General features: G+C 47.4%; 9 protein-coding genes across 9 annotated transcripts, besides 1 other annotated feature; 6 read left to right on the forward strand and 3 right to left on the reverse strand.

Moving 5' to 3' along the window:
- The first annotated feature begins 458 nt into the window (after positions 1 to 458).
- Positions 459 to 492: a tandem repeat.
- Positions 493 to 1,115: 623 nt separating this feature from the next.
- Positions 1,116 to 3,007, forward strand: EKO05_0007941 (uncharacterized protein; the record flags this gene model as incomplete). The annotated part of the gene is made up of 5 exons (XM_038941019.2): positions 1,116 to 1,329; positions 1,375 to 1,654; positions 1,711 to 2,236; positions 2,293 to 2,784; positions 2,837 to 3,007. The coding sequence occupies 5 exons, from the start codon at positions 1,116 to 1,118 to the stop codon at positions 3,005 to 3,007; spliced, it is 1,683 nt and encodes a 560-aa protein (XP_038796918.2).
- A 178-nt stretch (positions 3,008 to 3,185) lies between these two features.
- On the reverse strand, positions 3,186 to 3,896 carry EKO05_0007942 (uncharacterized protein; the record flags this gene model as incomplete). Its single annotated transcript, XM_038946319.1, has 1 exon — positions 3,186 to 3,896. One exon carries the CDS (start codon positions 3,894 to 3,896, stop codon positions 3,186 to 3,188), a length of 711 nt encoding a protein of 236 aa, XP_038796917.1.
- Positions 3,897 to 4,564: 668 nt separating this feature from the next.
- Positions 4,565 to 5,769, forward strand: EKO05_0007943 (uncharacterized protein; the record flags this gene model as incomplete). The annotated part of the gene is made up of 4 exons (XM_038940949.1): positions 4,565 to 4,652; positions 4,711 to 5,150; positions 5,203 to 5,517; positions 5,569 to 5,769. 4 exons carry the CDS (start codon positions 4,565 to 4,567, stop codon positions 5,767 to 5,769), a joined length of 1,044 nt encoding a protein of 347 aa, XP_038796916.1.
- A 462-nt stretch (positions 5,770 to 6,231) lies between these two features.
- On the reverse strand, positions 6,232 to 7,602 carry EKO05_0007944 (uncharacterized protein; the record flags this gene model as incomplete). Its single annotated transcript, XM_038946318.1, has 1 exon — positions 6,232 to 7,602. The coding sequence occupies one exon, from the start codon at positions 7,600 to 7,602 to the stop codon at positions 6,232 to 6,234; it is 1,371 nt and encodes a 456-aa protein (XP_038796915.1).
- Positions 7,603 to 8,085: 483 nt separating this feature from the next.
- Positions 8,086 to 9,554, forward strand: EKO05_0007945 (uncharacterized protein; the record flags this gene model as incomplete). The annotated part of the gene is made up of 2 exons (XM_059637161.1): positions 8,086 to 8,611; positions 8,659 to 9,554. The coding sequence occupies 2 exons, from the start codon at positions 8,086 to 8,088 to the stop codon at positions 9,552 to 9,554; spliced, it is 1,422 nt and encodes a 473-aa protein (XP_059493144.1).
- Positions 9,555 to 9,932: 378 nt separating this feature from the next.
- EKO05_0007946 (uncharacterized protein) lies at positions 9,933 to 10,865 on the forward strand (the record flags this gene model as incomplete). Its single annotated transcript, XM_038941026.2, has 3 exons — positions 9,933 to 10,155; positions 10,205 to 10,276; positions 10,324 to 10,865. The coding sequence occupies 3 exons, from the start codon at positions 9,933 to 9,935 to the stop codon at positions 10,863 to 10,865; spliced, it is 837 nt and encodes a 278-aa protein (XP_038796914.2).
- Positions 10,866 to 11,839: 974 nt separating this feature from the next.
- EKO05_0007947 (uncharacterized protein) lies at positions 11,840 to 12,966 on the reverse strand (the record flags this gene model as incomplete). The annotated part of the gene is made up of 3 exons (XM_059637162.1): positions 11,840 to 12,249; positions 12,302 to 12,599; positions 12,649 to 12,966. 3 exons carry the CDS (start codon positions 12,964 to 12,966, stop codon positions 11,840 to 11,842), a joined length of 1,026 nt encoding a protein of 341 aa, XP_059493145.1.
- A 643-nt stretch (positions 12,967 to 13,609) lies between these two features.
- Positions 13,610 to 14,688, forward strand: EKO05_0007948 (uncharacterized protein; the record flags this gene model as incomplete). Its single annotated transcript, XM_038940950.1, has 2 exons — positions 13,610 to 13,680; positions 13,734 to 14,688. 2 exons carry the CDS (start codon positions 13,610 to 13,612, stop codon positions 14,686 to 14,688), a joined length of 1,026 nt encoding a protein of 341 aa, XP_038796912.1.
- A 524-nt stretch (positions 14,689 to 15,212) lies between these two features.
- Positions 15,213 to 16,325, forward strand: EKO05_0007949 (uncharacterized protein; the record flags this gene model as incomplete). The annotated part of the gene is made up of 1 exon (XM_038946317.1): positions 15,213 to 16,325. The coding sequence occupies one exon, from the start codon at positions 15,213 to 15,215 to the stop codon at positions 16,323 to 16,325; it is 1,113 nt and encodes a 370-aa protein (XP_038796911.1).
- Positions 16,326 to 16,378: the final 53 nt, after the last annotated feature.

The raw sequence follows: 16,378 nt of genomic DNA on the forward strand, positions 1-16,378 counted from the left end.
TAGCATTTTAGCATGAATTAGCCCTAGTAGAATTCTCAATATAGCCGTCTAAAAACCTTACTTTAAACGCTGTTTAATTTTTAATCTCTATACATACAACTTCTAATCTGTACCACCCTATAACTTTCAAAAAAATAACAGATTAGTGTCTTTAGTAGTATTTAGAGTTTATTAGCTTGAATTGTTAGTGATTTACTAGGTATAAGTAGATCTTAAAGAGGCTATCTTACGAGCTTGCTCGATTACGTGTCACTACTAATACATAGACGTAAATATAAATTATTCTGTAAGAATAACATGACAAAGCTATAGAAATTTAAGATTGTTTAGCTCTTATATAGAGGAATTATTTATATTAGCTTAAAATCAACAGTTAGTAAAAACCTAGTAGATACTATTAACATCTTAGATATACAACCTTTTAAAACGAAAAAAAGAAAAATAGGTTGATCTTACTTTTTTTTTTTTAATTTTAATGTAATATAAATTTTATATCTTTTCTTAGTCTAGTAACATTACTATATTCTAGAAGCCTTAACTTCTTCTCTATATAGAGAACTACATCTATAGATTTATCCTTTTTAGTTAACATCTGGATTCTTAATATTAACTTTTTTTTTTTTTTTTACACAAGGTGGCTAATATATAACAGAGGGCTTAGACATTTTAGAGTGTACAGAATCTATAGAATAGAGTAATACTTTTTAGTCTTTAATTTTGTATATCTTCCTACACCATGTAGAAGAGATGGAATGAAATTATTACTTGTAAGATTGTATACGTAAGATTAATTCTATTAACTTTTGCGGGGTATGGAAGTGGCACAAAGTGTAGCCGGAGAGATAGACGAAGGAAAGCTTTCAAGGTCCCTGGTGCATGCTGATTGGCTGGGGCTGATTCTTCGATGAACCCTTGGCGAGCCGCAACATCACGGGCGCGCCACGGTACCCCCGAGTCTGTACCTGAGGTGGGTGGGTCATGACTCTGTACCGGCCCGCGACATCACGGTAAGAAGTACCGGGTGTACGTCAGTTCGGCTTGTATAACATCCATCGCCTAGCTGGATCGTGGCAATACAATTCCAGGGTCCAGCAAATCGTCTTGTCCCAACAAGTATGTCCTCCGTCAATTTAGATTCAGAAACCCCACGCTCTCGTCAACAATCCGGCGTAGCATGCGACGAGTGCCGAAGACGAAAACTTCGTTGCGATCGAGGTCAGCCTCAATGTGGCGTGTGTCGGGATTCCGACACAACATGTGTCACAACAACGATACGGCAACCTCGCGGTCCGAGAAAAGGTCATCTACGCGCGTTACAGTCTCGAATCAGTATGTTTGCACCAATTGTCTTCTCGTCAAACTAATACCCTGTAGTCGCGCTCGAGCAACGCCTCAGCAGTGAGGGACTAGAAGATACTGGCGAGGACGAGCTCATACGATTTCCTGATGAAACAAATACCTTTCCAGATCATTCTTTCCCAGATCTCGTACCTGCATACTCTCAGGATAGCTTTGAGAAAGAGGGTTCCAACAGCAGCTCCTCAAATGGTTTTGGCGTCGACATTGTCTTCTCACAACCCGGCTCGACCATGACTATGCCTTTGACAGGATTGTCGCCTATCAGTTTTATTAATGATCTGACGAGGTCGGATCTGTGAGTTTGCTTACAAGCTTCAGTACAGTTATCCAGCTAATCAACATGCGCTGTAGGGATCACCTCTACTTTGATAGATTTCACAGCTTTTTCCTCATTCTCAACAAGCGACACTACTTCGCACGAGCCCGAAGAATATGCACCGAGAGCGACGTCGATTCCTTCCACTGTCTTCAACATGTTATGTGGACGCTTGCCGTTTCTACCTCAAGCCAATTCCAGCATATCCAAGACGATCTATACTCGCAAACAAGGCTCTTGATTGAAAACCTGGAAACAAAGCAGCCTCAATCTGACTGCATTGATCTTGAGCAAGTCCAGGCTTGGGGCTTGCTGTCTGTGTATGAATTTATGCATGTAGGTTATCGACGGGCATGGATGAGCGCGGGGAAGTTTTTTCGCTACGTGATACTTATGAAGCTACATAATGTAGACGGGCTCGATGGCATTGCAGCAAATCAACCCCAGACATTAAACGTCACTGAGATCGAAGAACGAAGGCGGACGTTCTGGATGGCATACACGATCGATCAAATTACCAGTTTGCTAGACCGCTTACCATTGACCTTCGATCAGCACATTGTAAGAGATTGCCCTATATTCGCATCGGTAGCTAGAGGACTAATAAGCTATTGAAGATCTTGACCCGCCTACCCTGTTCTGAGAAAGAATTCCAGTCAGACGAGGTTGTGGTCACAGAGTTTTTGCGCAGTCTGCCTCTCCAAACCGATAATCAACCACCATCTACATTCACAGACTCAATTCAACTGATCGGTATATGTGGACAATTATTATCGCATCAACAGCAAGGTGCTGCTGAGCATACGCAGGGTTTGATGTCACTACCTCTGTGGGACAGACAGCAACAGCTTGATGCAGGGCTCGAACAAGCCTTGAAGGGCATGTCTCTCGATGACCCATACACGTTGATCTTTCAGGGTCCGATGGTCTATTTCACAGTGCTAGCAGCACAAGCCTCTGCTCTAGTGTCATTTACGTCCTGTCGCACAGCACCATGGGCTATGGAAGATACCACTAAAGGTGCGGCTCAGCGTGAGAAAAGAGCAGTTGAGGCAGCGCAACAGATGACCACACTTTCGAAGGCGCTGATCGAGTTGAGCTATTTCAAGGTATTATGTCCTGATACAATGTCTTTGTAGTTGATAACTCACCACTGTTTAGATTCACCCATTCACGCCGGTTCTTCTCTATCTTTGCGCGGAGTTCATTAGCTCGAACCCTCACGTCGACTCGACTTTTGAGATGCAGTTAGAACTACAGAACGTGCTGCATACTTTAAGTCATGTCAACCGTACTGCGAAAGAGTGCTTGGCTAGGCTTCACATGGTTTGACAGGAAGCGTTCGAAGATTCACCGGCGTTCTGCATTTGAGTCTGTCTCACTTGCACAAATAATAATCACTGTAGCAAAGATTTTGAATGGCATAATAAGCGACTGAACGACATCAGAATTGTTGAGCCGATAAATGCTATATTGCCCTCAGTATCCGGTTCCACAATAGATCTACCGCTCAGTGAGTAGCAACATCAGCAAGTTCCTTAGGGTGGCCTGGGGCAGGTTCATCGATTTCGGCAAAATTGCCTTCTTCAGGATTCGCCTCGGGTCTCTTGCTTCCAGGTGGCCCCTTGAACAGAACAATAACCTCTTCAAAGTACTTGTTCGTCTTTTCAAACCACTTCTCGATCTCATCCTTAGCCTCCCCGGTCAACTTGCCCTCGAGAGCTTTCTCGAAGGACAAATAAAGGTGAAAATGTCTCTCGATTCCAGTCCCGACATTCCAAGCCATGATTGGGGTCTCGAGATGTCTGACCGCCACAAAGCTGTAAAGGAGATGCGCCATGCCCCAATCCATGTTCTTGACTTCCTTGGCAATCAAGATAGTTTCCGCCTCGCTGAAGCCCCATCGATGGCGTAAGACGAGTTGCTTGGCACGGAAAAGCGATGCAGCCATGATGTCCAGAGCACAATGAAAGGTGAAGTCGGCCTCGGGATCTTGGGTTCGTTGCCACTCGTCTGTTGTGCCCTCGACGATGCCCATCTCAAGAACGTATTGAGAGAGCTGAGCTTGAATGTCTCTGATGTTCCATCGAGGCCCGAAACGAGACAGTTGTGCGACCGTTGCAGGTGGCGGCGGCTCGTGGTGGACGGGAGCTACCGCAATCCTAGCCTTGCCCGTTTGAGGATTCGGTGGTGTCTCGGGAAATTCATAACTGCCGGACATCTTGGAGCAATTTGATGAGGAATATTTCTTGGATAGTAGAGTCAAGACCAAACAACTGCTGTCAATCGAATGCTGTTCATTCTGTCTCTCAATGACATGCTTGTGATATATAAATTATGTTATTGTTGTGCTTGTAGAGTAAAAGAAGAAGCTCTTAAAACAGTCGGAGTTTAGTATTGAATAACCTTTCTGAGGCAGTGACCGGCCCCTTACAGACGCGCACTTCTGAGTAACAGAGTGGGGCGATTCACGGAGGACTTGTAATGTTGTTCATCCGACTCCGTCGCTCTTACCGCCTCCTGAGCCCTTGCAACAGCTAATCGGGCCGGTGAAATACCGGAATACCAAGCCCGATAACTAAATCTTCACTACAGAAGGCGGAGTTTTTGTTGTACCGGAGCCTTCGTCGAACAACCTACGTCACGATGGTCATAAAGTATACACTAAGAGGTTGTTCAAGGGGAGATGGATTGTCCCTTTGCCGTACAGCACTGCAGACAATCAGATTCCTACAAAATCGACCAATTGCGCGCCTATATTGATGAACCTTACCAATTTTACCGCGCTTTTGCTTATACCGTACACATATCAGTGTACTTGCCTCGTTCTCCACAGCCCTTAATCGAAATCCATAGCCAACTCTCACGATTCGAACGTATTCTGGCATTATGCCTATTAAATTCTACAACCACATTGGATTCAATAAAGGCTACAACTTTATACTATGGTTCATCTTCGGCGGCGCGATGATCGGCTGTGAGAAGTCATCTAATCAGTCCTGTCCACGAACCTTCGCTGACGATTCGAAATACAGTTGTGCTTGCCCGTGCTATGTATCTAGATTTCAACGGCCAGTATTGCCCCTCTGAGGCTCGCACAAATGGTAGCGGCGCAGCGCCTGGAGAGTGCTACTACTATAGGACCTTCCCGAGGTACAAGATTGGTATTCTACTGCATCTTGCGGGTATCTTGCCTGCCTCTGCCATTGCTGTGATACAGTTCACACCTTTTTTCCGCCAAAAATGGATTGTTGTGCATCGTATTGGCGGGTATGTAGCGATAGTGCTCTACATCATAAGCTTGGCTGGGGTTTTGATGATTGCACGTCACGCACTTGGTGGATCTGTTGATGTGCAGGCCTGGTGCGGCTTCGTGGGGTTTGGTGTTCTTGCTTGTTTCGGATTGTCATGGTACAACATCAAGAGACTGCAGATTGAACAACACCGGGCGTGGATGCTTCGAGGATGGTTCTATGTGCGTGCGACACTTTCAGCCCCTCGAGCAGTCTCGCTAACATCTTGAACAGGCCGGCTCCATCATTACGTCAAGGTTGATTATGATTATTGCGGCGTTGATCACATCGAACCGAGGCGGCTACTATGCTGTCTGGACCTGCGCAAAGATTCTCTCGACATATCCCGATAGATCGGTCGAAACTCTAGTACAGGACTATCCATCTTGCGCATCATGGGCTGATGGTAGTAATTCATCGCAGGTTGCCCCTGTTCCTGCAAGATTCGCTGGCGGCTCGTCGGCCACTGTTGGTGCGGCATTGAACATCAGCTTTGGGGCAGCCTTGTGGCTTGCTTTCAACCTACATGCGTTGGGAGTGGAAATCTACGTAAGTGAAGACGATCTCTCCACCAGAACGTCATGGCTAATAAGACAACAGTTGGCTCTCACTCCGAGAGAGGCAGAACGACTAAGGAAGGTTAGCTATGCCCGACAATTAGAAGCAGGGATGCAAAACCCAGGATCTGCGGGCCTTACTACGGATAGACTGGGTGATTCTGAGAGGTGGGTTGTCCCTAGAAGTAGAGCAAGCCAGGATTCTGTAGACGCTGCGCTGGTCCAGCAGACTAAGGCTAAGTAAGATCCCAAAGCTGAACAACGTCTGTGTTGGGGACTGCGAATCGCGAGATCGTCAGTACAGTAGGAACAACGATTTCCAATAATTCTATGGTAGCTGAGAGATGGTGGACTTCTGTTTGCTTACGATCCGAAATCTCATACGCTCTACTAGTTATGCACAGCGTTTTCCTAGTGTGCATACGTTGGTGAAGCTAATCAAGTTTCGGGAACCTGAAATAACTTTGAAATAGATTTCAAGAAAACTATTGACGACTCAGGCTTTCTTGATAGTCTTTCGAGTTCTTCTAGGTCTCACGAACATGTGCAACAACCGAACTAAAGCGCCGAAGTTGGGGAATTCCGAATAGGTAAGTGATACGCATTGTAAGGGCTCTCCCAAGTAGATCGGTGTAAAAATTATGTTTTCAGCTATCTGGACACGCTCGCGCAAAGAGATGCTTCCATTGCAGAGTAAAAGTACACGTCAATATTCCTCCTGAATTGCATATGTGCACCGTGCCCAGTCAGGGTCCTCCATCAGACCTTGCAACTCCATGTCTGGTAAGCAAACAAGAATAAGATAGTCGCCCGACTTCTCCTGCGGATAGATGTAGAAAGTATTCACAGTGAGTCCCAGATGAGGACGGCGTCCAAAATCCGACTTGCCTAGGATACCGTAGTCAAATCCATTAACCTTGGCGTTCATCATCGACGAATGTCCCACATCAGTCTGTAAGTTCATACCTCCAGAGTACAGCAATTGCGTCTTGTCATCAACAGAGGCAACAAAAGTGGCATAAGAGCGAGCAGAAAACTCGTTATTCACATCGTCGAGATCCTTGCGCAGACGAGTTGTAACAGTGGAGAGTGGTGCATGAACGAGTTCCTGAAATGTCATGCGAGATGGTGATATATAAACCATCTGGCCCAGATATCCTGGAGAGACCCCAAGGACTGGTCGAGTATCGATGGCGCGATTGAATTTGGATACTGTCGTGGGAGCCAGTCCAGTTTTGATTCGTACGGATGCCAACGATTTCCAAAAAAGAGCACAGATGGCATCGTTGGGCGAAATGAAGGGAACCTCCTCGTCATATCCGATGGGGTCTTCAGCAGCTTTTTTGACATCGGCGACTGCTTCCTTGCGGAAGAGAAAGTTCTGCCATCTTCCACCAGGTCGGGCGGGAACGAATTCGGGCTCTGGATCTGGTTTTAGGAGCCAGCTATGGTCGAGTAAAGGTTCGAAAGGATCCATCAGACGAATGACACCAGCCGGATCTTGGTTCGCGGCTGCGATAATATCCTCTGGAAACGGTTCCCCTCGAAGCGCAAACGAGAGTAGTGTGATGATGGTGAAGAGACCGGTTCCGTCGACAACATTGTGTTGATTTGTGTAAGTCAAAAGAAAGCCGCCCTTCACGAATGTGACTTGGATCATCGCTGGTGGCGCAGGTCCAATGACATCAGTGTCGTATCTTTCAGGAAAACCAGGGTATGGACAGAGAACCTTCCCGTCTAGCATGTAAAAAGGTGCGTTTGCGGCGCACATATCAGCGTATGGTGGCAATAGATCGGTGGCATCTTTGATCTTGAGAAGGCCATGAGGAGGGACCCCGGGAGGCCATGGTTCAACACGTATTGTTCCTGAGGTTCCATTTGCTCCGACTGTATGGACAACTTGTCCGGTGAGCCACGGAATCGCGTTAAGGATCTTGCCGGTCGCGTCGCGGAGGGCAGAGATGACTATCTCTTGGGTGAGATCATCTCTCCAGGGAAAAAGAGCAACGCCATGGTTGTACGTTTTTAATTGAGGAAATTGTCCAAGAACATCGACGCCGCGAGGCAGACCTGACATGCTGAGTTGCGATGCTAAATGGTTGGGCTCAGCAAAATCAAGAAATCAAACTGTTTTGTGTTCCGTATTCCAGAGGAAATTGCAACTTTTATCGGTATCCAATAAGATCTGTCTTTGTCGGTCTCGGGGGTGTTTACAAACCCGCCGTAGAGAGAGTGTTTCGCTTTTGTTTTTGTGGTCATCTGTGGCTTCGAAGAAACTCCGAGCCCCGGACCTCATGCGGACTTACCCAAATAGCCACTGACACTTTTGTTGACTAGGTTCCACAAACTGGGCCTGAACAGATCGGCTAGTCTTTGACCGGACGTCTTTATATTGCCGAGGTCGGCTCACGCTTCGAATCCGGAGTATTTGATTCATTTGTCGCACGGGGCAACAAGCTCTTATGCACGAACGTAAGGAAAGGCAACTTCCTATGCTCTCATCACCACACGCTCATATCGAAGGTTTGATCACTACCAAATCAGTATTCACAAACACAGAATGGCACAGCCCGCAGCCGATACCGACATGCTCGAGAAATCCAATGATGGCCGTCTGCAGGTCGCCATCATTGGCGGGGGGATCATTGGACTGGCCCTTGCTACTGGCCTTCTCCAACGCAACATCGATTTCACGATCTACGAGAGAGCCAGTGCCTTTCGCGAGATCGGGGCTGGCATCGGATTCACCCCAAACGCTGAAAGAGCTATGAGATTGCTCAATCCCGCCATCCATGCCGCTTACCGAAAGGTTGCCGTGCAGAATGACGAAGATTACTTTTACTACATGGACGGATACAACTACAGCAGCGAGAGATCAGAACATGAAGAAACCATGCTCAAGCTGTACTTGGGTGAACGAGGGTTCGAAGGGTGTCGAAGGTCTGATTTCATGAACGAAATGGTGAAATTAATTCCAGAGCGTGATGTGCAGCTCAACAAAGAGCTGATTTTTGCAACTGAGAGAGAAGATAGTGGACTCATTCATCTGATGTTCAAGGACGGCTCAACTGCAACGGCTGACGTTGGTAAATGCTGCCAACTCTTTTGCGAGCCTAGTGCTGACAGCCGACAGTGATTGGTTGCGACGGTATTCATTCAAAGATGAGGGAACTGTTGCTTGGCCAAGACCATCCGTCCTGCACACCTTCCTATAGTCATAAATACGCCATCCGAAGTCTCGTTCCGATGGAAAAAGCCCGGGCCACCCTTGGAATATTCAAGACGTCGAATCGTGTCATGCATTGTGGTCCAAATGCTCACGTCCTGACATTCCCTGTAGCAAACAACACGCTACTGAATGTGGTTGCTTTCGTCACCGACCCACAAGACTGGACGGTACCAGATGGGAAATTTGTGGTTCCCGCTGCCAAATCAGAGGCTATAAAGGCATTCTCAGGATTCAGCCCAGTTGTCCAGGGCCTGATGAATCTACTGCCCGAGGACCTTGACAGATGGGGAGTTTTTGACACATATGAACGTCCTGTACCTTCCTATGCAAATGGTCGCCTTTGCCTTGCCGGAGACGCGGCCCATGCTTCGTCTCCTCACCACGGTGCCGGTGCGGGAAGTGGTATCGAAGACTGTCTTACATTAACTACACTTCTGCAAACCGTGTCTGAGCGAAGCAAGCTTCGTAGACCTAATGCCCTTCGTGTCGCACTCCAAGTGTACAACGATGTGCGTTACGATCGCTCTCAGTGGATCATGGACACGAGCAGAGCTGTCGGCGAGATCTACGAATTTCAAGGCTCGAGTTGTGGCTCGGATCACGCTAAGATCGCTCGCGAGATTCATGATCGTTCGCACCAAATTTGGGATTATGACATCGATGCTATGGTCAATGATACAAAGAGGCGTTTCGAAAAAGCGATGAAGGAGATCCCTCCTTCAGTGGTAATCGAATTAGGCTCTGAGCCTGACGACCAACCTGCTACTCCACATCCGTGGCTGGACGGAATACGTTTGTAAGTACAACGGAAACATTTAGGATTGTAGTAAAAGAGCCGTTGAATGCTGTATCGTTTTCAAATTTCGCTTTTGTCTACGCTGACACTTTGTTCTAAACTGCAGGTGGGCCTTTCTCATATCAATAACGCTGGTATATTTCTTAATGATGTTGGATATGTCAATCCTATCCACAGTAGGTTTTGATTGTGCTGAATCGGAATCGATTTGTTCTAACTTCTTTACCAGGCTATTCCCTATATCACCGACGATTTCCAATCACTGCTCGATGTGGGCTGGTATGGATCTGCGTACCAGCTATGCGCGTGAGTTTCTCTCAAGTGAGAGTGGTAACCATCTAACACACAATCTAGTGCATCTTTCCAACCACTTACTGGAAAGATGTATGCTCGATTCAATTCAAAAGTGCTCTTTCTGGGTTTTTTCACGATCTTTAACATTGGTTCTGCGATCTGTGGCGCAGCACAGTCGTCAGCTATGCTGATTCTCGGACGATTTGTTGCGGGATTGGGTGGTGCCGGCCTCATGAATGGAGGTTTTACGATGATTCACGCGTCGATACCCCCGGCACGACGGCCTAGCATGCTTGGATACTTCATGGCATGTGAGTAACTAGTGCAAGGATTTTTTCGAAAGGACACTGACAGACCTAGTCGGCAATCTAGGCTCTGCTAGTGGACCTCTCATAGGAGGAGCCATCACAGACTTCGTATCCTGGCGTTGGTGTAAGTGTATACCATACCATCGTCCCTCAATCACTGACAGTCATCAGGCTTCTACATCAATCTTCCCGCCGGTGCTCTCGTTTTCGTTGCTCTTTTGTTTCTGGATATCCCTGAGCCACTTGTCAAACCTCACTGGAAGGAAGTTCTGAAACACCCCATGCAAGAATTTGACCTGATTGGGTTCGGATTATTCGGCCCTGCTGCGATCATGCTTTTCCTTGTCCTAGACTTTGGCGGCAATCGCTTCCCTTGGGACAGTCCAGAAGTCATTGGCCTGTTCTGCGGAGCTGGCGCTATGTTTGCGATATTCTGCCTGTGGAACTACCGGAAGGGCGTCTCTGCTCTCATACCGGTCTCAATGCTGGGTAGGCGAGTTGTCTGGTCAAGCTGCGCGACAATTTTCATTATCTCTGGTACGGTGTTTGTCACCGCATATTACCTACCGCTATACTTTCAAGGTGTCAAGGCCGACACCCCATTTGAAAGCGGCTACAATTTCCTACCGACAATTCTGACGCAAGTCGTCTTTACTCTTCTCAGCGGAAGACTGGGTGCGCCTCTTCCCCATTCACAGAATGCATGTGACTGACAACAGTATAGTTCAGAGATTTGGTTACTACCTACCTTTCATACTGCTCGGTGGAGCATTGAACTCCGTTGGCTCGGGTATGTTTACAACTCTGTCGACCTCAACTAGTACGGCAAAACTTGTGGGCTATCAATTGATCTCCGGAACTGGTAGAGGTCTTGCACTTCCAATGGTATGCAACATCTTTATTGTGTTGTCAGTTCTGACACTGATACATTTTAGCCAATGATTGCTTTGCAAAGCAACCTCCAGCCAACCGAGGTACCAATAGCACTAGCAACCTTCGTCTTCTCTCAACAGATTGGTGGTGCCCTGATGACAGTTATTGCCCAAACTATATTTACGAATGAGCTTAGGAATAATCTGGAGAGTCTCATACCCACAGTCGAGTCGGCTCGGATCATTGAAGCAGGGGTAACGCGCATGAGATCTCTTGTGAATTCAGGCGAGTTACCACTGCTTCTGAAATCCTACAGTAACAGCATAGCGACGACATTCTATTTTGGTACTGGTATGTCGATCTTGGGTGTGTTCGCAAGTTGTTGGATGGGATGGAAGGATGTCAGACCAAAGACCTCTTAAGCTCTTAATCTTGTACTATACAAGGGAAGAATGCCAATAGCTCCAGAAAATGAAATCAGTGATATGTTCGGTCGAACGTCTTGATGGCAATGCTAGTATATTCAATTAGAAGAAAATAGAGACCGAAGTCTTAACTCTTATGTCTGATAGCCATTGGTTTAACTTTGCTTGGATTTCGTCCGGTCCCTTGCATCCAGATCAAGAGAGGAGAAAACCGTTGGTGTCATCGTTGTTGGAGTCTCCAAAGCATCTTACTAACCTTATCTTCGAAATCAAGTCACTGATTAGAACAGGTCCTTTGTGAGCGAGCAAGAACAGACAACAGCATTTATTTCATGTCAAAACGCACAAGTGGTTATTACGGACCCTGCAATAGATTACATGTCCTTCTTCTATGCCGGTATCTCAATCTTCGTCACATTCGTCGCTGTTGAACCCTTTTCGAGGAACTTGCTCCTCTCTTCACCTAGTGACCTTCTAAGCCTCATCATGAAATGTTCTCTAACGCCGAAGTGGTGACCAGATCCATCGAGTGACTGTGTTTCCAGCTTCATGTTTCCATTTAAGAAAAACGGGGCGGAATAGCGGTGCTGCTCGCCGAAGTTGATGACACGATGCAAAGAACTACGATAATAACCAGCCGTCCACTTCTCAATCAGATCGCCGATATTCACAACGTAAGAGTCTGGTGTTACAGGAACGGGTACCCAGCTCTCAGTAGGCGGGTACCAGACCTCAAGGCCCTTTGTTCCCGGTTGCTGCAGAAGAAAGGTTATCCCACCAAAGTCTGTGTGCGCGCCAGCTGGTCTGCAGTTAGCCCAGATCAGCACCCAGGAGCAGCATGATGGTATTACCTCCGAGTTGCCGAGGGTCAGTGGATAGCTGAGGGGGGTAGTGTAGCAATCGCAAGTTGCCTGATGGATTGATGAGAAACTCGTCAAAAACGTTTGGCTCACAGCCCCACTCTTGAGGAAGTCCTGAGGCCAAGATCCCCAAAACCTTTTCGGCGAGCTTAACCATAGTGTCTCGGTAGTGCATAACAGGTGTTTGAAACTCGCCTGTTGTCAGAGACTTTGGCCACTGATTAGGACCTGTCAAAAAAGTGCCCGCATCAGGGTGGTCTGGTGGAATTTCAGCACCAACAACGAAGCCCTGCTGAAGTTCAGAGATACATCGAAGTAATTTTCAAGCTAACACTTACCTCTTTCATGTCGGGTAGAGTGCCTGGCTCCGAGGTCTGGCCTCTGTAAACTTCATACCCACGATTCGACGCTCCTAAGGCGTTCTCAATGAAAACAGACATCTTCTCCTCCTCGGGAAGATCAAAGAAACGCTGGGCACATTCAAGCGCAGTCTCTTGATCCTTCAGAGGAATGCCGTGACCAACGATAGTGAAAAAACCATAGGTTCTAGCGGCATTGCATATGGCTGCAATGACTGCTTGTTTGCCTTGAGGTGTGGCATCTGCGGCTAGGTATGGAGCGAGGTCAATCGTAGGGATCGAGGCTTTAGTGGCCATCTTTTGTGTTGGAGTGAGACGGACAACGAGGGCGCTTCGGTGTACTGCAGATAACAATTCTGTGCCTTCTGCTTATAGACATTAGAAGCATGGTTGTTAAACTAGTTTACCTTGCAACAATGCCTGTAGGAAGGAGTCGAAGTCCCGCATTCTATGCAAAACATTTGCCGAAAGAAACTCCGCTTACAACAACAATAACACATCAGTATCAAGAGGCCGTTCGTTCAAGCCCCTAGCAAAAGTGGTTCCAATCCCACGCCCAGTCTAACATGCAAGTCGAACGGCATCCGATTGGTAAACGCAGAATACCTTCAGTCACCAGAGCTAATGAATTATCCAGTCTCCGGCACGGGCTTCATAAAGATCCGGAAAAACTGTCGTAGCGCTTCTTTGTACCAATAAGTCTGAAACCGCATAGGTCTAATCCAGAAGCTACTTTACTCCATCGGAGTATCGATAATTTTTTAGAGTGCATTGAGTCGTGATCAACGGTTTTAATAGCACCGGGCTTTAGTTTCTCAATCGAAGAAAGACAAGGCGCAAACATCAGGCTGAAAGATTTCGTTGCCAGTCGAACATAACGAACATCTTCTTCGATCTCAGGTATTGTTGTATAGTTTGGATAACAGCAGCTGCCATCTCGATGCATGTTCTGCTCACTGGGGGCAATGGCTTCCTGGCTGCTCATATACTTGAACAACTTCTTGAACGCGGGTAGGGGTTTGTTTGATTCATGCCATGAACTCATGCTAACGATGATGGATCAGCCACACAGTAGTCACGACAGTCCGCAGCCACGAAAAAGCAAGTCGCATTAGGGCTCGTCATCCTACGCTCCCAAAGCGTAAGCTCGATTTTGCCATTGTATCAAACATTGCGCAGCACGATGCCTTCGACCAAGCAGTGCAAGGGGACCCTCCCTTCGACGCAGTTATCCACACGGCCAGCCCTAATGTTAGAAACTGTAACAACGTGCAGAAAGAACTATTAGATCCAGCCATCATTGGAACGACAGGCATCTTGTCTTCAATTGCACGTTTCGCACCATCTGTGAAGCGTGTGGTCTGTGTTTCTTCTATCGCTGCTTTGATCGATGCGGCAAAGGGCAGTTGGCCGGAGCACACATATACAGCAACAGATTGGAACCCAATCACATTGGAAGAGGCGCTCGACAACTCTAGCTGGATCCCCGGATATCGTGGTAGCAAAACTTTTGCTGAGCGCGCCGCTTGGGCGTTCATGGATCAAGAGAAGCCTAGCTTCACGCTGACCACACTCGCGCCCCCTGGTATATTTGGGCCCATGGTCAAGTATCCAGGGTACCCAATGGAGGCGCCAAACGCTTCAAATGGGATTTTTGGCAGTCTCCTTCAGGGTAAGGTGCTTCCCACTGCCCTCTATACCTGGATCGATGTGAAAGATGCTGCTCTTGCCCATGTCATGGCTATAGAAAACGACGCTTTTGGTGGTGAGCGCATCCTTCTCGCGTCTTCAGAGCAGCTGTGTAACAAGGATATACTGGAAATCATCTACGAAAATTATCCTGAGCTTCGCGAAAGACTTCCGGCAAGGCACACGTGGCAGATCGCGGGGTACCCAAAGGGTGGTGCGTACAAAGTCGATTCTGCGCGAGCGAGGGCTCTCATTGGGCGCGAATTTGTTCCGTTGAAGGACACCGTCAAGGAGACGGTCGATATGTTTAGGGAGTATTTTCAAATCTGATTGGATGTAATTTACTGAAATAAAGAACGCTAGCGTGCCAAAACTGTGTCGTTCGGTGCATATCGCAAAATGGTTGTGCGCTCACGCTGCGGATTCGGCGAATCTCAAAAGTCCGCAGCTTCTGACGAAACTCCGACAGTCCGACCCGAAGCCCATACAACCAAGATTTTGATATTGTGATCTGATCAGTTCCACTTTGTCCATAATTGTCAATCGATGATGTGGGGCTCGACAGTAGCATGCGTTCCTTACCAGTGTCTTCATTCATAATCATCTTCATTATAAAGACCTCATGAGTACTTCTCAATGGCTCTTTTTTTATCCACCAGGGGTCCCAGCTTCAATCCTCGAAGAGTGAATCGTTCTGCCAAATTGAGGACGATCCGGCTGCAACCACCATACAACTCACCGGCGAAGACTATTTAAAAACCTTGATTCGAGCTGACTCAGCTTCCTTGGATCTCAGACTTCTCCACAAGCCAACGCTCGCAATCTACTGTCTTCGCGATCCTGGATAATAAGAAATGACACCTACCAACAAAGCGGCTTGGCTGGTCGGCAAACAAGTTTTTCCCTTGTCCGTCCATGACGCACCCTACACACAGCCAGGAACGAATGAGATCGTTGTGAAAGCGGCAGCCGTCGCGATCAACCCTGTGGAAGCGATGAAACAAGCCATGGGTGATAACATGATGCCCTGGATCAAATATCCCTTCGTTCTAGGTCACGATGTAGCAGGCGAGGTAGTCGAAGTTGGGCCCGGCGTCTCACGCTTCCGACCTGGCGACCGCGTGCTTGGTGACGCCGTCGGCCTCGACCAGCGGAGCAACCGCTCCTGCGAGGGTGCGTTCCAGGAATATGTCGTATTGCGCGAGAACCTTGTTTCTCCTATACCGGACAGCCTAAGTTACGAATTCGCCTGTGTGCTTCCGCTCACGCTGTCTACGGCTGCATGTGCGTTGTACTCGAAGGACTATCTGTCGCTGAACCTGCCCGGACTCAAATCTTCGGAAACTGGCGAGGTCGTACTGATATGGGGTGGATCAACGAGTGTCGGCTGCAACGCTATCCAACTTGCTGTTGCTTCTGGGTATGAAGTCATCACCACCGCATCCCCGAAGAATTTCAACATGGTGAAAGATTTGGGAGCTACTCATGTTTTCGACTATCATAATCTAGCAACGACTCAGAAGATTATTGGTCTGCTGGAGAGAAAAACGCTGGCTGGTGCTGTTGCCATTGGTGACGGATCAATGAAAGCATGTATTAAGATTGTAGCAGCCTCATCTGGAAAAAAGTTTATCGCCCAGGCTTCTCTTCCCATGCCTAATCAGATCCCACCAACAGGGCTCAACCTGGTATCTTTCATTTCTCGGTTTCTGTGGTTCAAGGTTTCGACTTTCATACATTGCAAAGTCAAGGGAGTCGACTACAAGTTTATATGGGGGGACGATGTAATGGAAAACGAGGTTGGTGGTGCAATCTACAGAGACTTCCTCCCAAGCGCGTTGGCAAAGGGAAGATACAAGTGCGCACCGGAACCGGTTGTAGTTGGAACTGGATTGGAGCACGTACAGGCAGCGTTAGACCGTATCAAGAAGGGTGTCTCCGCTCAGAAGTTAGTTGTGCTAATCTAGATCTACAGAGTTTATACCTATTCTTGCCGTGACTTTTTATGTATTAATATATT

Source organism: Ascochyta rabiei, chromosome 13, assembly GCF_004011695.2.
Source record: "Ascochyta rabiei chromosome 13, complete sequence".
Lineage (NCBI taxonomy): Eukaryota > Fungi > Ascomycota > Dothideomycetes > Pleosporales > Didymellaceae > Ascochyta > Ascochyta rabiei.